Here is a 21,190-nt window from a genome sequence, read left to right as displayed (position 1 = left end):
AGGAGTGGGTACCCCAGTTGCAGGGTACCAACAATACGACAATCTCAGGTTTAAGGACACAGCGTACATATTGTGTAATGAGAAATCACCATCTCGCGTTGGGTCAGTTCAGTCTCATGTCTTACATGAGCCCACATTATTAGTTTGACATCTCCATGTCCATGACCTGTGAAACATAGTCATCAACTAATACATGTGCTAGTCTGATATTCATATGTGTTCTTACATGAACTCCGACTAGAAACATCTTTAGAATAACCATACAAGTAAAGAGTCTCACAAACAATTCACATAATTGTCAATCAATACAAGTTGCCTTTCATGGATATTCAAAGAATACTTCATTAATCATAAATACAAGGAAATATAATCATCTCTATGATTGCCTCTAGGGCATATTTCCAACACCGGCGACGTGCGGGAGCTAGGGGCCGGGGGCAGGGGCGGATGGACGACGCACAGGGCTGGGGGAGTGGCGGAGCCCGGGCAGGAGAGCACCGCCGGCGGTAGCAGCTGGCTGGCCACGGTGGCCGGATGAACAGGTGGAGGGGAGAGGAAGCAGGGGAGAGAAGGAGATTAGGGTTTAGGGGTGGGTTCCAACGGTTGCAATGCTTTGCACGAATCGCAAACATTGGAAGGTGGGGAAGCCTAAATCAACCGGAAGATGAATAGAAATTCCGTTAAAACCCTTCTTATCCTCTCTTTCTTTTCCTTTTGGCCCAAAACACTTTTCGGTCCAAACATTTCTCTCGCCCTTTTCCTTTTTCCGTTTGGCCCAGCCCGCAGCTCTCTCTCCCCTATATCTCTCTCTTTCTCTCTCATTTTTCTCTCTCACCGATGGATGGGTCCCACCTGTCATAACCTTTCCTTTCTTCCTCCCCTGCTTCCCGGGCGCACACAGCACTGCCGCCGGCCGTCCTTGGAGTGTGCGCCACGATTAACGGGGGTCCCCGCGCCCTATAAAGCTGCTGCCACACTCGAACCCTTGCTTCACTGCTGCTCGCCCCGTCCCAGCTCTCGCAGAAAGCGCCGCCATCAGAGCTGAGGAAGGAACCGAGCCGAGCACTGCCGCCGGCCTTGCTTCGATTCACTGCGACGATAGGCCGCTAGAGCAGACGAGCACCACCACGAGGATCCCATGGTCGAGCCGCACTTTTCTGATGATCCATCGGCGCTAAGCCTTTACTCACTCTTCACCATTGCCTTGGTCCTTCGGTGCCAAGCCCTATGCTTGCCCTTCACCCTGGCATGGTCCATCGCATCCGAGCCTTGCTTACCCTTCATCATCTTGCCATATAAAATCACTTTGTATCACGCATCGTCAATATATTCACTTTCTCATTTTGATCACTAACTCATCATGTTCTCCCATCATAGTTGTTGATCACCAACATATCAAATTCTTCCTCTTGATGATATTGATTGCCATCGTATCATATTCTTCCTTTTGATCTCCATCAACTCATGATGTTCATTTCATTCACATCCTCAAATTGTTGGCCCTCAACAAATGAAATATCAACCTTTTCATCTTGATGCTGGAACTCAACCTACCACACAATCTCATGGAAATAGTTAGTCCCGCACATCTGATTGTCATTAATCACCAAAAATCACCATAGCACAATGCTAGGGGCCTAGATCCTTCAACGGGGGAGAGACATAGGGGCTTACCGGTGGCGTTGATGGTGCCCATTTCGCTGGAGAGACGTAGGAGGTCGGTTTCGGCTAGATCCGCTATGGAGGCTTGCAGTTCTGGAGCGTGAGTGCAGCGAGGCGCGCCGCGCGCGTGACGAGCGGTGGTGGCGGCGGCGGGGGGAGGGGGTCGGGTAGGGGAATGAGGGAGGGAGAGAGGGAGAGAGAGAGAGAGAGAGAGAGAGAGAGAGAGAGAGAGAGAGAGAGAGGGCTGCAGTTGGGGAGAACCGTCGGGGACTCGGGGCTGACTGGAAGCTAAGGTTCGCGGACCGCAGGTTGATTCCCGTAAAATCAAAGGCTTTTATGCAAAATAGTTTGATACGCCGCCGCTGATCGACACGTGTCCTGGAAACGCTGTGGCGCGCTATAGGGAGGGCAAACTGGGGCATCTTTTAACCATTCCGATACATTGTAATAGTTTGTGAAGACATAGTAGGCACAGACAAAGGCTGTAACAGGCCTGGAAGCTTAGTAGTGTCAGGCTTGGCTTGCTGACAGACAAGACAAACTTGTACAAAGTTGTGAACTGCAGATTTCATACATTGCCAAGTAAAGATCTTCTTTAATCTATTTGTAAGTCACCGGCACTCAAATGCCCCCGGCCAACAGCAGACCCATGGAATGCTACCAGGATTTTAGACTGCAAGGCTGGATCCTTACCAATCCAAACTCGGTTCACTACTACAGAATAGGCCTTCGTTCCAGGCCATTTGTCTCGGCAGCCTTTGGGCCCGGGACAATAGGTGGCTTTTGTCCCTGTATCTTAGCACCCCATCCTTGAAAGAAAGGTTGGGTACAGCCAGATTATCAATAGCCAACTTGATCAGTTGTTGGGTATTTTAACGTCGTCACAAGGTGACGTCTTCCAGCGACAGCATTGAGAGGCACAGAGGGCATATTAACAATTACAAATAAACATGTTAAGGGGACATGTACGAAGCTATTCCAATGGCAACACTCTAGCACGTTGAGACTCAACTTCGGATCAACTGGTTGCTGCAAGATTTATGACGACCTTGTGCCACGGTCCTTGAGGCGCAGCAACGACAACCGGTGCCCGACATGCCTGTGGCCGCGGGGGACGGCGGTGAAGACTGCGGGCGCGTCAATTAGAAATGCAAGTCGAGAGGAAAATGATCCGTAGCAACGCACGGGCATTTGTCCTAGTATAAATAAGATAGATAATATTGAACCCAACCTTTTTCCGCTTGTCAGCTAGCGTATGGGTTTGTACGTCTCAAAAGCTTTCTTCCCTAATTCAGAAGCTATTAAAGCTTTCGGAACGATCAAATTTTGCACAGCTAACTTTATCAACCATTTTGGGTACGATGACTCGTATCGCAATGGAATAAGAACTCTAATATATATGTTGTCATATTATGGAAGATGGCGTACGTGAGTCGAAACCCTAGCGAAGAAATTTGAGTCGATGGAGACAAAATTAAAGCAGATCCAGCCGATCACGTACGTCGCAGCGAGAGGAAGATCTAGCCGCGTGTATACGTACGTATATTCCATGCATGCATCTACCCCGCCTTTGGATAGTACGTGGGCTAACTAATTAACACTTTCCTTAACCGATCGATCGACTAACCAGCTCCGATCCTTTATTCGTTGGAACAATTAGTTAGATCTAAAGCCTTCCTTAATTACGATAGCTACGACCGCCGCCGTGTTAATTACGATAGGCACGAGACCCCGGGCTGGCCTGGTATATATATACTAACTAGGTCGTCGATCATAACGGGATCCGATCCCTAGCATCTAGCTAGTCTTCCATCGATAAGATCGAATCAGCACGTACGGGACCAGCAGATCAGATCACCATGAGGCCATGGGATGGCATCGTCTCCGCCTCGTCCATCTCCACAACGGCGGCGGCCACCGGCTGCCACGTGCTCAAGATCAATGGCTACTCGGAGGCCAAGATGGCCATGAGCAATGGATCGCTTGCCACGTCCAGCGAATTCGAGGCAGCCGGCTACACCTGGTACATCAGATACTACCCCAACGGGATGTCGTCTTATGGCGTCGACCACATCTCCCTTTACCTCAGGCTCGCCGATCGCCACGTCGGCACCACTCTTGTCAACGCTAGGTTCCGGTTCAGCCTGATACCACCTCACGGTGGAGATGGGCCGTGGTGGCGGCGGTGGCGGCCGCGGCCGCGGCCGTACAGCGAAAGCGCCGCAGCCGAATTCGGGCACGCGATGCATTCCTCCGGTCCGGGCTTCCCGCGTTTCATCAGGAGGGATGCCCTGGAGAGGTCGGGGTACATACAGGACGATTGCTTCGCCATCCGGTGCGACATCCACGTCGTGTCGACGACGTAGGCGGACGCGGCCGTCGAGGACCACGACCTGCACAAGCTGGGGCTGCCAAGCCGCCGCAGCTGCGATGGAGACGGCCAGTGCAAGCGCTGCGCCGCCGTCAGGAGGACAAAGTGGTGGTTTGGACTCTTCGGATGTGGGAAATTCAGGCATCTACTTTCAACCAATTAAATAATTTGCATGCTTAGGGAATTAGCAGCTTGGGAGTTAATAGTCAGTCAATGTAGGGAATTATTATTAGTTAGGATTCTAAAGTTAGTTCCAATAAATCCCTTCTTTAATTGGTTGATGGACGGTACGTATTTGTAACGTGTTTTGATTTCAGTGGCATGTGTTTGCGTTAGATCGATGTTGTTTGGTTCCGTCAGTCCGTTAGCCCATACCATGTAAAATTTTTGACCTCCACGTACGGGTCACGCTTGTTCAAATGCCGTGGCCTCTGTTTATGGCCTGACAACCGGAACCCCGTACGTGGAGGTCTTCGGCGAAGGCGAGGGCATGCTATTGCTGCCGCCATGCCCAGCAGCGACTCATCTGCCAAGCATGTACATCTCGACGTAGCAGAACCGGCTCATCTCGATATATAATATAGCACAACTTGCCATTGCTGACAGGGCCGGGCTTGCACGCAGCCTCGCAGGATGTCAGTCTTGATCATCGTTGAGGTCGCCGGTGTTGGGGATTTGCGATGGTGAGGCGCAGGCACATCGGGTACGAAGCATGCATGCTGGTTTGGGGACAAGCGAGGCCGACATGAAACGTCGCGGAGAGCATGCCGTGCGTGGGCAGACCTGCGAAACGGCGGTGTGACGATGATTGAGAAGCGACCAGCGTCGCAGCGAGGACGCTGGGAGGGGGAGGCATCCTGACCTGCGGAGACGACGATCAAGGACGCTGAGTTGGGTTACCCAGGGAACCACCTAACCCACCCTGTCCAATCCATCTAAAGTGATCCATAAATGGGTGGATAAAAAAGTGACCCAAATCCGTATAAATTAAATCCACCCATGCACAGGCCTAGCTACCTCCTAAACTCGAATTTTTCTCTTCCCCTTCTTCTCTAACTCCGGTGAGCTTTTAGGGTTCAGGATTTGGTTGGGGGTGGTGGGTTACCTGTGGCCTGCAGCTGTAGAGGAAGCTCCGGGTGGCTCGCCGGCCGGCGGTGGTGGCGGTTGAGACGGCGACGGAGCGGAGGCGGCGGGGGACCCCCGGTTGGGGCAGTGGAGGCGGCAGGGCGAGCACCGTCGACGAATTAGCGTGGAGGAGGTTGAGACGGTGGCGGCGGATCCGACGGCGGCGGGGGCGAACGGCGGAGCTGAGCTTCAAGGACCAAGATGGAGTACAAGGGATGGAGGGAGGTGGGAGGAGGAAGGGCAGGTCTTGTCGGCGTCGGGGCAGCGTCGGCAAGGCAGAGCGGAGGCCGAGGGGCAGCGTCGGCGGTAGACTGGATTCAAGGCGGCGTCGGGCGTCGGAGGAAGAAGATAAGGTCGTTGGAGAGGGAGGCAGAATTTATCTGAGCCGTTCGCTACTAATCTGACGGCTGGAAATTCGAGTGCAGGAACCCCTTCAACACTCGAGTATTGTGTAGGCGACCCCAAAAAATTGTTAGCCCCCGGCCCGGATGGTTTCTCCTTCCTTTTTTATCAAACTTTTTGGGATCTGATTAAGCCAGATTTAGTAGCTTTGTTTAGATCCTTCGAGAAGGGCGAGCTAGACTTGGCTAGGCTTAACTATGCCATGATCACCCTTATTCCGAAAGAGAATGACGCCAAACATCTTAAGAAGTTTAGACCTATCAGCTTAATTAATTGTAGCTTTAAAATTTTCACCAAAGCAATGAATAACAGGCTCCTGTTGGTGGCTGATAGGTTGATTGCTTCTAACCAAACAACCTTCATTAATGGGAGGTTTATCTTGGAAAGTGTGATGGCAGCTCATGAGATTATTCATGAGGTAGCCCGTAAAAAAGAAAAAGGTGTCATCCTTAAGCTCAATTATGAAAAAGCCTATGATAGGGTAAATTGGGACTTCCTTGAGGAGATGCTCAGATCTAGAGGTTTTGGGGAGGTTTGGAGGAGCTGGATTAGAAAAGTGGTTAGGGGTGGTTCTATTTGTGTTAGGATGAATGACGTGAATGGTGCCTATTTTAAAACTGGGAAAGAGCTCAGACAGGGTGACCCTCTCTCCCCGCTTTTGTTCAACCTTGTGGCAGATGTATTCACTAGCTAGGATGCTTATGAAAGCATCTAGTGAAGGTCTGGTCACAGGCCTGTTGCCTGAAGTCTGTGCTGGGGGTATTATCAGCTTACAGTATGCTGATGATACCCTTCTCTTCCTTGAGAATAATCTTGACAAAGCTAGGGCGCTGAAGTGGATGCTAACCTGCTTTGAGCAGCTGTCAGGACTTAAAATCAATTATGACAAAAGTGATCTGGTGACCATTGGAATGGAGGAGGAGGAAACTAGAGCCTGGACTCAGACTTTATGTTGTAAGATAGGGAGTTTTCCTTTTAAATATCTGGGCGTGCCCCTCCACCATACTAAGCTGGGAAGAGATGATTTGCAGCCGGTGGTGGACAAAATCCTAAAAAGAGTTGCTGGCTGGAAAGGCAAGCTTCTTTCTTATGGAGGAAGACTTGTTCTTCTTAAAACCTGTTTAGCCAGTATACCTGTCTACCTTATGTCGATTATTAAGTTTCCCCGTTGGGCTATCGATTTGATTAACACTCATATGGCTCATTTCTTTTGGGATAATTCAGAAGAAAGAGCTAAGTACCACCTTGCTAACTGGCAGATGATAGCTCAAAAGAAGGATTATGGGGGAATGGGGATCCCTGACCTTAGAGATCTAAACCTGAGCCTTTTAGCAGTTTGGATCCAGAGATATTATCTTCAGGAGAATGCCCTTTGGAAAAAGATTGTCCAGTTCAAGTATAGAACTGAACAGCCCAACCTCTTTTGCTGCCCTAACAGTGGAGCATCACCCTTTTGGAAGGGTGTTTCGCTGGCAGCGCAAGCCGCACACTTTGGCTATCAGTGGAAAGTGGGGGACGGCAAACGAATTAGATTTTGGGAGGACCATTGGTTCGGTAATTCGAGTCTTGCGATTCAATTCTGGCATCTTTATGTCATTGTTAATGAAAAGGGTGCTACCATTAGTCAGGTTTGGAATGGGGTTGACCTGATGATGACCTTTAGAAGAAATGTCTCACATAATCTAATGAGACAGTGGGAGGAGTTATGTGAGATTGCTGGTAGCATAGAGTTCAGCGACGATGATGATAACATCATCTGGGCTTATGAATCAAAAGGGACTTACTCGGTTCAGACCCTATACTCGGTGCTTAACTTTAGGGGAGTGACCCCAGTTTATACCCCGGCCGTGTGGAAGTTAACTGTCCCACCCAAAATTCACATCTTTCTTTGGCTCTTAAGCAATAACAAACTGCTAACTCGGGATAATCTCTGTAAGAGAAAAGATTTAAATGATAAAATGTGCCTTTTCTGTACCAACAATGAAACTATCCACCACCTCTTTTTTAGTTGCTGTGTAGCCTCAAGTATCTGGGAGATCTTTTCAGAGATATGTGGTAGAAACATTGGTGCTGACTTTGAGTCAGTAGCCAGGTGGTGGGTCAGTGAAAAAAGAAACTTAGTGTTGGATTATTCATGTGCTGCAATTCTATGGACTATTTGGAACTTACGAAATGGTGTCTGCTTTCAGGACAAAGAGTGGAGGAGCGTGGAGGAGTTACTTTACAAATGCGCCAGGATGATGAGAATATGGAAGGTGCTGCTCAAGCCGGACAAGCTGATGGAATTGGAACGCCTCATCGAAGCGCTGGAGAAAAGAGGGGCAGGACCGGCGAGGATCGTGTGGAGCAGCTCAACTACTACTCAGGAATCAAGTTCGGGAGCTTCACCATCGCTTCGGTTCCTGGTGGGCTCCAGAGTTGCGGCGGAAGCCAGGGTGGGGGAGGCCGTGCGGGATATTGCCAGTTGCCATGTGGCTCCCATGAACACCTATGTTGTGCTTTCCGTTGAGAACATCTTGTACTCACTTGGGTGAGGCAGAACGCCTGAATCGCTACTGAACTTTGTTACGCTTTGTTTCTCGAAATAAAGCGGGGGAAACCTTTTCTCTAGAAAAAAAATTGTTACCGCTTTTCTGGCTGCGTGATCGGTTCTATAGGCAGGCGCGTCGCTCCCCCCCCCCCCCCCCCCCCCCCCCCCCCCCCGTGGAAATTCAGCTACACACACATCCGCAACCAAACAATAATTAATCCCCGGCAAGTGCTGTGAGAAATGTTTTAGACAGTCTAGTAGTACTAAATTATCATTAAAGATTAATTTTTTCATGTAATACTTAAAAAAGGTATTTCTTACAAAACATAATCTGTCTAGGAGAAATTAGAACGGTAGTAAGATTTGTAGCTTTTGTTGCTGGGTAGAGACTATCTAACATCTTTTTTTTTCAAGTGTTTGTATGCTAGATTCATGTGGCGTGTTGTGCATATAGTCTTTAGAATTACATCACCACTCAACTTGGAGGATTTATTCAAATAATGGTTAAATCAAGGGGGCAAATGTCGAACCTATACTTAGGCCTTGTTTAGTTTGCAATTCTTTTTATACAAAAAGTCCATACTCGCAGCACGCATCTCAAATACGCATTTTGCAAAAACAAAAATTACAAAATTTTGCAAACTAAACAAGGCTTTAATGACAGGGGCAGCAACTCTTTGTTGGGAAGTATGGCTCACAAGAAATGAAGTTGCTTTTGACAAATGCCAACCAAAAAATTTTTATGCAGGTTCTTTTTAGGGAAACGTATTGGCTAGGACTATGGGCGCAACGCAGTGAGGAGATAAAGAACATGATAATTCAGGCGTGCAGCACGTTGGCTTTTTGCTTTTTTTTTTGTTACATGGATGGCCTTTTAGTTTAAGAATTAGTTATGGTTAATTTGTCTAAATTTTATTTGTGATATATATAGCGGATGTGTACTGCTATGTGCTGATTCCATTTGATAAAGGAATGAAGCCGGAACTCTTTTCATTATTGCACCGCCTATATATGCTGTTGCGACTTCGATAGCACCAGCATTATTAGGCATGGAGGAACAATTTGTAGCCGCGGCACATGAAAATAAAATACATTGGAGCTATTACATATATTGATTTTTTTAAAATTTGTCTGTATATGATTGGTGCAGGAATAATTTTAATGCAGATTTTTTTTATCGTTCGAAGTTACCTATGTACTTTTCTTTTTGAGATCCGTTATATTTTTCACAAAGTGTGTGTCTCTCTATATATACACACACAGATAGAGAAGAACCTTTTATTCTTTCTTTTTACCATATTGACGAGAAAATTGGTAACAGTATGCTACACCTCTGACCTCTTTTTCCAAATTAAATCAACACACTACAAGGGTGTTTGGTTCACCTAAACTTATAATAAATTATCTCCAATAAGCCAAAATAAGTCATTCATGAACCAAACACCATAAATTTATTGGTGCCAACTTGTTATAAGTCACTCAATAAGCCATAAGCACATTTGGAGTTGCTTAACTTATTTTGTGTGGGTCCCTCCCTCACTACTAAAAAACGATTTGTAGGAACGCCTCGATTGTTTTTTTAAGGACGGACCAAAATTTCACCCATTGCTACAAATATAGCGGAGTTACTGTAGCATCCGACCCGCCCCTAGAAAAATATTTTTAGGGGTGGGTCACCCCCTCATCCGCTCCTAAAAATGAGCGTCATTTTCAGGGGCGGTTCATGACGTCACCCGTCCCTAAAAAAACATTTTTAGGGGCGGATGATGCCATGAATCACCCCAAAAAATGGTGGCATTTGTAGGGGCGGGTCATGACCTCACCCGTTCCTACAAATATATTTTTAGGGGCGGGTGATGGCATGGCCCGCCCCTATAAATGGTTTCACACAAAAAAATTCATAATTTTTTTTATATGATCTCGGATGAAGTCAAATTTTATATCAAAATTGTAGAGAATGATAAGATCTAAAACTTTGCAGTTGATAACTTTTACATTTAAGGTCATCTAATGATCTAAAAAATTATTATAAGTTCTCTAATAGCTATAACAATATAGTAGCTCATATAACTCAAGTCATACTTTGATGTTTTCACAATCTTAATCTTTACATACACTGAAATATATTTGGCATATTTTTTATGTTTCTATAGTTCACAATAACCATAGTGTAGAGGTTTCACATTTTTTTAATTTATTTTGCTATATATAAACAATTAAATGAATTTTCAGATAAAATAGAAAAATATTTTTAGGGGCGGGTGATGACATCACCCACCCCTATAAATGCATTTCCTACAAATATTTTTTCAATTTATTCTTGAAAATCAATTAATTCAAAATAAATAGCAAACAACTTTGAAAATTTGTGAAATTTGTACAATAAGACTATTCTGACCTACAAAATTAGAAAAAAATATGACAAATGTATTTCATTGTACCTAATAATTAAATGTCTGAAAAACATAAAGTTAGTCTTAACTTGTATGAGATAAGTTAGTGTGAGAGCTATTCATTATGGTTTGCACACCTTGAACTAATATGGACACTCAAATTAGGTTTTCGCAGTTTTCCTAAATTATAGGTCACAATAAATTTCTAGTAAAAATTTTACATTTTTTTGAAATGCTTTGCTATTTTTAATGAATTAAATAATTTTTCAAAATAAATTGAAAAATTATTTGTAGGGACAGGTGAAGGTCTCACCCGCCCCCTACAAATAGATTTGTAGGGGCGATCGGTGACATCACCCGCCCCTACAAATACCCTCGTGGAAATTGAGCCGATGACGGTGTCGAGCTGGCGATCCGCGTCGTGAGTGAGGCTACGCTCCCATTGGCTGTTGAACCTGTGCGAGGATTGCCGCTTCTTCTTTTAGTACTGTCCCTACTGCCCACCCGCCTCTCTCTCCTTATCCCTTCACCCCATCTCCCTTGGGCTTTCTCCAACCATTCCCCCCATCCAACTCCCCCCAAACGTACTATTTACTATATTTTACTACCTCCCTCCAAAAGATTCCTCTCCCTATAACTCCTTCTCTCCAACCATTCCCCCTATATCTATTCCCCCTATATACTATCACTCCTTAACTAACTATTTATTTAACGTTTTTGAATTTAAAAAAATCATACAGTATTTGTACTGTCATAATACACATTATCATCGTGTTACGGGAATCAAACAGAATTAATATCGCAAAGAAACGGTGTGATTAAAAATATAGAGAGAGTTTCAACTCCGAAACTCCCCCATGCGTGGGGGGAGTTTCATCTCTCCCCCTACGCAGGGGGCGCTTTAGAGGGAGCTGTTGGAGCGCTGCTCCCCCCAAGCCCCCTTACGTAGGGTGGGGGGAGTTGTCCGGTGAACCGTTGGAGGTCGCCTTAGAGGTTGCGGCGGCACCGGGCGAAAAGGAGCTGGCGGGCCTAGCATTTAATGCTGGAGCGGCAGTCCTTGCATGGAGCAGCAGCCAATAAGTGACGAGCGGGTTAGCAGTGCAGCCAATAGAAGACCGCTGCGCACGCATATGCCTGCTGCTGTCCGGCGTCTCGCGAAACATTGGCTCCTTTCTCTCTCATTATTTCTCTCCGGGCCACATCAGGTTTCGCCGGGTACATGCCATTGAGGCCGTTGCCGCCCCCCTAAACCCCGTAAACACAAAAAGCATCCCATCAAATATTTCAACACATATATAGAGTACTAAATAAAATCTATTTATAAAACTTTTAGCATAGATGAGTTGTAAATCGAGAGACGAATCTAATGAGCCTACTTAATCCATGATTTGCAACAGTGATGCTACAATAATCATCCGCTAAATATTAATTAATCATGGATTAATTAGCATCATTAGATTCGTCTCGCGATTTACAACTCATCTGTGCGAAAAATTTTGTGAATAGACTTCATTTAGTACTTCAAATTAGTAAGATTTCATCGCAAATTTTTTTTGCAAAACATTTAAACACGGCCTCATTATACTTGCTCTTATGATATTCTCTCTCACCTTCTCCCTCATCTCTCTCTTACTCTCAGAACCAGGAGCGGGGCTTTCGGCGGTGGCGCGGCGGCAGGCGCGCTGCCCCGGCCAGGCATGGATACGCAGTGCGCGCGGCCCCACCCCGGCCTGGCGCTACCACTACCGGCCTCCGACCGGCCATGGGCGCGTTTCTTCCCCCTCTGACCTCTCTTGGACTCTTGCCTGTGAGATCTCCTTTGCATGTCAATCCTGCGGCGTGTGTGCGTGGCCATGAATTGTGTACGTGCTTATTGATGCTGACCTCTTTTGCTTGTGGATCCTGCAGCATGCATGCGTGTCGATTCCACGCAGCCCCTGGACGACGCGGCAGCGGCGAGGGCGCCGGCGCCCGGCTAGGAGGGAGCGGGAGGGGCGCAGCTCGTGGGGGGCGACTTCCTCTGTGACGGCACCGGCGCCTCAGGGTGGGAGGCCCGTCGGCGCGGGTCTACGGCGTCCGCAGTGAGAGACGAGGCTCGAAGCTAGCGCAGGACCGGCGCTTCGGCGGTGCCGGACCGAGCAGCGCGCGACGGGCTTCGGCGTCCGGCGCGGCGCGGCGCGGCGCGGCTGAGCAGTGGCGCCCGGTGCGGAGCGGCCGTTGATTTTTTTAAATTTTTTATTCAATTTGTAGGGGTGGGTCGGGCGCTCGTCGGTCCCTAGAAATCGATTTACACGGACGAGTGAGCACATAATTCGTAGGGGCGGGTGAGGGCATAATTCGTCCCTACAAATCAATTTGTACTACAGCCATCCCTATCACCGCCGGTTCTAAAAATGCATCACCAACGGTTTTGGGTACCGTTGGATTTAAGTCGATGGTGATAGCGGAGCCATCACCGCCGGTTCGTGCGCCAACCGTTGGTGATGTGCACCCATCACCGCCAGTTCGTATCTAGAACCGTTGGTGAAGACATTTTTCCCATAAAAAAATATTTTCATATAATAATATTGCATCATATGTAAAACATATATAATATATAATTATAGCAGCAGAATTTTCAAGTAGGCAGACATACTAAGACCAAAAGGCTGACCTATGAGATTGGTTTAAACTTCACAAACATATATTAAGAAAATTGATATAGCCATGAACTCAAGGATTGAATCGGGAATGAATAACACTACTGTCGGGTACCATAATTAGGGACACCCTAATCAGAGTACTAAGATCGCTTTAAAAACACAAACACCTGTTAAGGCAACTGGGCCCACGAAGACCCACGGCCTGCTTTCCATCCGGAAGAAAGGAAAGGACTCAAAGAAGCCCAGCGTGCGGCCCATTCACATTCCCCTCGAGCAGGTAACCAATCTCCGCCTCGCTCGAGGGTCCCTCTCGGGTCCGCTGGGCAATCTCCGCCTCGCTCGAGGGTAGCGGACCTACCCTCGAGCAGGTAACCAATCTCCGCCTCGCTCGAGAGTAGCGGAACTACCCTCGAGCAGGTAACCAATCTCCGCCTCGCTCGAGGGTCCCTCTCGGGTCCGCTGGGCAATCTCCGCCTCGCTCGAGGGTAGCGGACCTACCCTCGAGCAGGTAACCAATCTCCGCCTCGCTCGAGGGTAGCGGAACTACCCTCGAGCAGGTAACCAATCTCCGCCTCGCTCGAGGGTCCCTCTCGGGTCCGCAGGGCAATCCCCGCGTCGCTCGAGGGTAGCGGAACTACCCTCGAGCAGGTGGTCAATCTCCGCCTCGCTCGAGGCCACCCCTCGGCGCAAGGGACAAACAACCCTGCTACCCAACCACTCGCCATACGGAGGCATTAAAGGCCAGCCGTCTCGCCACGACGCCCAGGACGGATGGTGTCAGGCTGCCACTCCCACAGTGGATGTGACCGGGGTCCCATCCGCTAACTTCGGTCACCGCTCCGCCATCCCGAAGGCTGTAGCGACACTGTGGGACATGCGGTGCGAGACAGGACGGGCCCGGCACTGCTCCCGTTCCTGTTCTGCAGACACCGACCACCCGGACTCGCTTCCCACTGGGGAAGGGGTCCGGCGATGTCACTTGCCCTTCCGGAAGGGTCGCTCATCACACACGGTCGGAGTCCCGGACCTCCCCTCTCCTCTCAGAGGTCCGGGACCTCCACGTGTCCCCCGGACCTTCTAGTGTGCACGTCCGCACTCCGACCAGGGGTCCGGGGCCATCCTGCACCATTACTACCGCCGGAACACTGCAGGACGACCGACGCAATCTTCACAGGACGAAGGACGAAATCCAGGACGACAGCGATGCGCGCCGCCTTCCCACAGTGTACTTACTACAGTATCCGACCACTGTATCTCGCGATTCAGGGGAAAACGACGACTTGCATGCCCCACTCATGTACGCCGCCCCTCCTTGTGACTATAAAAGGAGGAGGCGGGCTTCCCTTAGCAGGACGCTGGACTCTGTTCTGACCTGGTCTCTCTGGCTTCTCTCTTCCAAGAGGACGTTCAGGGACTACAGAGCACCCATCTCAACCGACTCCATTCTTAGCAGAGACTTGGGAGCTTCTCTTCCTCTCTCGTCTCGCTTGTACCCCTACTACAAGCACTCCGGGTGCAAGATAATACAGTGCCCTCGCACACCCCCTTTGCTGGACGTACGGCCCCGCGGCCGGAACCAGGATAAACCGTGCGATACTGTGATTGCCTCTTGCATCATCATTTGGGACGAGGAAACACGCAGCATTTACTAGTTGGAATCCGGGCCCCCGGGTCGGGACACCGACAGTTGGCGCGCCAGGTAGGGGAGCTGCTGCGTGACATTTTTCTCTCTTGTTCCCATTTGATCTCCAGGGATGGCGCGCAGATCCAACCCATACCCTATGGGTGTCTTGTATCCGCTCCCGGCTGGGTTTGTGATCTGGTTCGGGAGTCTCGAGTTCAGAGCGACCGGCAACAGTTACCTCATGCTGCTCCTCTCGCCCAGACGCAACCCCATCACCCCGAGTTCGCCAGCCCGGCACGACAGGCGCTCGGGTCAGCGTTCGCGACAAGCACGCGCGGAGCGGCGTCGCACAGCACGTCACAACTCCCCCACGTGGGTCGAGGCTGGCATGTCGCAACTCAGCATCGAGGCGAATGGGGCCACCGTTTCGTCATCACGTGCCTCGGCATCATCTGTGCCGGCACCGTCACCTGCAGCGGCGCTAGTGCCTCCCAGGGGGGCTCGACTTCGCCCTCGTCCTTCCCCTTCGGGATGAGCAACACTGCCGCTCGCACCTACGCCTCTTCAATCAGCACTAACCTCACCGAGTATGAGGATCTGCCGGGTCATCATCTTCTATCGATCCGCAACCTCATCGCGTCGTCCCTTGACGAATCCTACCCCGAGATGGCGAGCTCGATCGCCGACGACGTCAACTTCTTCATGAACAACTTCGCGGCCGAGGAGGCCGAGGACTACTCCGGGGTCTACGACCCCGACGCTCTTCGCTCATTCCAGCTGGCGACGGCTTACTGCCTCACCTGCTCCGAAGACTCCAGCGAGGGGGATTTCGATCCCTCCCGGGAATGCTTCATGGTGGACCTTGCAGACGAGCAGAACGACAACGCCCCAAGCAACGACGGGGACGCCGGGGCGGACGCGCGGGCAAAGCAATCGGCGAACCTGCCTACAGCCCCTTCCTCGTCAAGCTCGGCAGCGCGACAAGCCCAGTTGGCGCAGCTCAAAGAGCTTCAAGCCAAGCTCGATGAGCAGCGTCAACAAACCCAGGAGCTGCGCGCCGCACTCGAGCAGCAGCGTACCGCGCGGTACACATGCCTAGGCGGCGGGACGTGTTGCCCGGGAGCGCATCCTGGCCGACGACAACGTCGACAAATCTCCGGAGCTGCAAACGGCCGGCGAAAAACTCGTCGCTGCGGCCTATCTACTTCAAGCTATGCCCGAGCCATCGACGCCTTCGGGCCGCAACCTGCGCCGCGAGGCACAGGAGCTCATCGAGCAAGCTACCGTGCAGCAGGCCGAGAGTTTTGCGTCTCGTATGCGCTCGAAGGCCCCGGAGCCGCCTGGCGGGACTGTGCATCAGGACTGTGAGGCTTCGTGCACACGCCACCAGCACGGAAGGGCAAGGCAGCCATAGCGCCCTGTGCGAGGACGCCCTCGGTGCACGAGCGCATCGGGAGAGTCCCCGTAAGGGAGCGAATCCATGACACTCGCGGGCACGCTGACGACGGCGACGCCGGCAACGTCATCGACGGCAGGAGGTACACCCCTCGACGGGGTGGACGCTTCGACCCTGAGCACGACAGGGGTGAGTCACCAGAGCCTCCGGGCACCCGGGTGTTCAGCCGGGAGATTCGAACTGCGTCTTTTCCCCCGCACTTTCGACAACACAACACCCTCGTCAAGTACTCGGGCGAGACTGACCCTGCGCTCTGGCTCAATGACTACCGCCCAGCGGGCCAGCTAGGCGGCGCGACGGAGGACGCGGTCATCATCCGCAACCTTCCTCTTCATCTTGCTGACACCACATGAACGTGGCTTGAGCACTTGCCTGCGGATCAGATCCACAACTGAGCCGACTTGGTCCACATCTACGTGGGCAATTTCCAGGGCACGTACGTGCGCCCTGGGAACTCCTGGGATCTCAAAGGGTGTCGCCAGAAGCCCCGTGAGTCCCTGCGTGACTACGTGCGACGCTTCTCCAAGCAGTGCACCGAGCTCCCTAGTGTCACCCACGTCGAGGTCATCAACGCTTTCCTCGAGGGTACGACCTGCAGGAACCTGGTGCACGAGCTCGCGAGAAGTCGACCCATCAACACTAATGAGCTATTCGACGCTGCCACCAACTACGCCGCTGGTGAAGAGGCCGTTGGTGCCATCTGCGACGATAAATCGAGCAAGCGCAAAGACGATGTGCCCGCGGAGGGCAGCAACGCCAAGCCCAACGCCCCCGCCAAGAAACAGAAGCGGGGGAGGAAGGGAAAGAAGCCGGTCCCACCAAACCAGCGTGAGCTGGGGTGGGCAGAGGACTCCGAGGAGGCCTTCGCTGCCGCCCCAGACCGCAAAGGGCCTCGAGGCCCCCCTCGAGGTGGTGGTGGCCAATTCGACGATATGTTCAAGAAGCCGTGCCCTTACCACAAGGGCCCGGTCAACCAAACCCTCAAGCAGTGCAAAATGCTCAAGAAGTATTACAACCGTGTCGCGCATCGCGACGAAGACAAGAAGAAGGATGCGGGCGACAAAGGTGGATATGACGAGTTCCCCCCAGTGGAGAACGCCTTCTTCATCTTTGGAGGAGCAACGACGAATATGACTCGTCGGCAGCGCAAGCGTGAGCGCCGCGAAGTCTTTTCCGTCACCAAAGCCACGCCATCCAATGTCGACTGGTCGAAGGATACCATCGCCTTTGGCTGCGAGGACCACCCCGACTACGTCCCGCATCCGGGACGGTATCCGCTTGTTGTCGACCCCATCATCGGCAACACCCGCTTCTCCAAGGTGCTCATGGACGGAGGCAGCAGCCTCAACATCATGTATGCCCCCACCTTGGAGCTCATGGGGATCGGACTGGACAAGCTTCGCCCCAGCAAGTCACCATTCCACGGCGTCGCGCCAGGGAAGCGAGTCCAACCCCTCGGCCAGATCGATCTGCCTGTGTGCTTCGGCACAGCAGCCAACTTCCGCAAGGAGGTACTCACTTTCGAGGTGGTGGGATTTCGAGGGTCCTATCATGCCATCCTTGGCTGTCCCTGCTACGCCAAGTTTATGGCCGTCCCCAACTACACCTACCTCAAGCTCAAAATGCCGGGTCCAAAGGGTGTCATCTCCATCGGCTCTTCGTTCGAGCATGCCTACGAGTGCGACGTTGAGTGCGTTGAGTGCGCAGAAGCTCAAGCGGAGGACGAGGCCCTCGCAGCCACCCTCGACAAAATGGTGAGCGAGGCCTTGGACTCCACGCACCGACACGCCGGGAGCTTCGAACCCGCCGAGGGTATCAAGAGGGTGCCCCTCGATCCGAGCCACTCTGACGACAAGGCGTTGCAGATCAGCGCCACCCTCGACGACAAATAGGAAGTGGTGCTCATCGATTTCTTCCGCGCCAACACAGATATCTTTGCGTGGAGTCCCTCGGACATGCTTGGCATACCGAGGGAGGTCGCCGAGCACTCTCTCGATGTCCGACCCAACTCCAAGCCGGTAAAGCAGTGCCTAAGACGCTTCGACGAGCTCAAGCGCCGGGCGATTGGCGAGGAGTTGCAGAAACTTCTGGTGGCCGGATTCAGCAAAGAGGTATTCCATCCCGAGTGGCTAGCTAATCCAGTATTAGTAAAGAAAAAGAGTGGAAACTGGAGGATGTGTGTAGATTACACTAATTTAAATAAGACATGTCCGAAGGTTCCCTTTCCTTTGCCACGAATCGATCAAATTGTAGACACTACTGCAGGATGCGAACTCTTATCCTTTCTTGATGCCTATTCCGGTTACCACCAAATCAAGATGAAAGAGTCCGACCAGCTCGCAACTTCTTTTATCACACCCTTCGGCATGTACTGCTACGTTACGATGCCCTTTGGCCTCAGAAACGCCGGAGCCACATACCAGCGGTGTATGCTCCACATTTTCCGAGACCATCTCGGGCGCAGCGTAGAAGCATATGTCGACGACATCGTTGTGAAATCCAGGAAGGCGGACGACCTGGTTGCTGATCTCAGGATTGCATTCGATTGCCTACGAGCTAAAGGGGTAAAACTTAACCCCGAGAAGTGCGTGTTCGGGGTGCCTCGAGGTATGCTCTTGGGCTTCATTGTCTCCCAGTGGGGCATCGAACCCAACCCTGACAAAGTCTCGGCCATCACTCGGATGGGACCGATCCGAGACTTGAAGGGGGTACAGTGGGTCATGGGATTCCTAGCGTCCCTTAGCCGTTTTATCTCGCGTCTCGGCGAGAAAGGCTTACCCCTGTACCGACTCTTGAGGAAAACCGAGCGCTTCACGTGGACCCCCGAAGCTCAAGAATCCCTCGAAAGGCTGAAGGCATCACTCACACGAGCTCCCATTCTCACACAACCTACGGACGGCGAGCCCCTCTATCTGTACGTAGCTGCGACGACCCAAGTGGTCAGTGCGGTGATCGTGGTCGAAAGACGAGAGGAGGGTCATGCTCTGCCTGTCCAACGACCGGTGTACTACATCAGCGAGGTGTTGTCTGAAACTAAGACACGCTATCCACGGATTCAAAAGCTGCTCTACGCAGTGGTTTTGGCTCGGCGCAAGCTGCGCCACTACTTCGAGGCTCATCCCGTCACCGTGGTCTCGTCTTTCCCCTTGGGAGAGATAGTGAAAGGACCTTAATCGCGTGATGTCGCCTAGAGGGGGGGTGAATAGGTGATTTAAATTAATCCTGCAGATTAAAGCACTTAACACAATTGTCAGCAACCAACCGGTAAGACCGGTATGGCAGACCGGTCAAACTGGTACTAGGCTTAGAAACAGGATTCAAACACTCAGACTGGTCAGACCGACTGAGCAGACCGGTCCTACGCAGAACCTGCACAAAAGTGTTAATCCTCCCCTTTATGAGCTCTAGCACAAATGCAGCTTGGTGTGGTGCTTCTTTAGGTGCTTACAAAAGTATTTCTTAACCCTGCACACACAGAAACAACAAAACCAAGTAGATCGAAGCGGAAACACAAATAAAGCTAGAGTACAAAGTGTGAGGCAAACTAAATGAAGATAATGCAAGGAGACACAGAGATTTGTTTCACCGAAGTTCGGATTCACCACGTTCACCACGTGTGAATCCTAGTCTCCGTTGAGGAAGCTTATCGCGACCACAAGGTCAAGCTATCTCCTCCTTTCCACTATATGACCATGTGTCCTCATGACACACGATCGCTGCTGCAACAAACTTGCCACTGCTCACCACAAGCTTGGGAGCTAGCCGGCGACGCCTAGCCGTCTAGGAGGCTTCTCCTCCAAGAGTAACAAATGCTTCAATCAAGTTGGCGACGCAACCGCAAGTGCTCAAGCTAGGGCTTATGCTCTCACTGCTCAAATGCTCTCTTAACAAGAGTTTCACTCAACCCAACTCAAAGGATTCAACTCTAATCACTCAAATCTCACAAAGAGAGGTTGGGGAGGACTTCTCAAATGCTCTTCCGGCTCAGAGATGGCTCTGGAATGTAATGGCATGAGCACCCACGAATGGGTGAGGGTGTGGGGTATAAATACCCCTCTTTCAAAAACTAGCCGTTGCTCTGTCAGACTTAGACCGGTCAGACCAGTCCCCCAGACCGGTCAGACCGGTCAGTTCAAATTAACTAGCCGTTGGACTCCGACCGGTCAGACCGGTCGGCTGGACCGGTCAGACCGGTCCTAGTAGGTTTTCTGCTCCCAAGTGTTTCTCTCTGATTTTTCTCACATGGGATAGCTATGAGCACTTTTGGTAATGTCAAACCACTGATGTTGCATCCCCCTTGATAGTACGGCATCCTATACTCAAGTTCACATAAAATGACATACACAACACTTGAGCTTTCTTGTCTTGATCAAGCCGAACTTCTTCAATCAATATCTTGAGGTTGTCAACATCCTTAATTTCAGTGAGCATGCCTGCTTGAGCTAGTGACTTTGAATCTTCCTTCATATAAGAATGGAATCCGTCTTTGATTCACAAGTCACTCCCATTTTCCAAATAATGACACTCTTCAACATAGAGCTCTCCATGACTCTAGGATCTCCAGTATTTTTGACCCGTATCGGTTTCCTTGCTCCCCCAAACCAACGCTTGCGTAGCCTCTTGAAACACGCCTCTCGGTCCTCTACCTTTATCCTAGCCGTCCATCTTGAACTCATATTGATTTGTGTCATGCATGAAATCTTCGTTGTCAATTTGACTTCTCAATTCAATCTTATATACAAGCCTTCTAATTTGAGATAACATATGCACATCAACTCATGTCTCATTCACTTTTCTCTTGCTTGCTTCCCTTGTACAATAATATTCATCTCATATGACAAGTCTTTCCAATTTGAGACTATGCAACAACATATTGTGTCTCATTCTCATAACCTTTACTTGTCATACGAATTCTATCATAAGTCGAATAAGCCTTTAATAGATATTTGAGCCTTCATGTCAATCATGAACACTTGCTCACATTT

General features: G+C 50.4%; 1 protein-coding gene and 1 long non-coding RNA gene across 2 annotated transcripts; one reads left to right on the top strand and one right to left on the bottom strand.

The window, feature by feature from the left end:
- The first annotated feature begins 3,521 nt into the window (after nucleotides 1-3,521).
- Nucleotides 3,522-4,028, top strand: LOC120709781 (BTB/POZ and MATH domain-containing protein 1-like). The gene has a single exon (XM_039995432.1). The coding sequence runs from the start codon at nucleotides 3,522-3,524 to the stop codon at nucleotides 4,026-4,028; it is 507 nt and encodes a 168-aa protein (XP_039851366.1).
- Nucleotides 4,029-4,583: 555 nt separating this feature from the next.
- LOC120710594 lies at nucleotides 4,584-5,532 on the bottom strand. The gene is made up of 2 exons (XR_005689945.1): nucleotides 5,139-5,532; nucleotides 4,584-4,895 (listed from the first exon to the last, which is right to left on the bottom strand). It is a non-coding gene; the product is annotated as an uncharacterized LOC120710594 (long non-coding RNA).
- Nucleotides 5,533-21,190: the final 15,658 nt, after the last annotated feature.

This window comes from Panicum virgatum, chromosome 5K, assembly GCF_016808335.1.
Source record: "Panicum virgatum strain AP13 chromosome 5K, P.virgatum_v5, whole genome shotgun sequence".
Taxonomy (NCBI): Eukaryota; Viridiplantae; Streptophyta; class Magnoliopsida; order Poales; family Poaceae; genus Panicum; species Panicum virgatum.
This window is presented reverse-complemented; position numbering and strand designations above follow the sequence as displayed.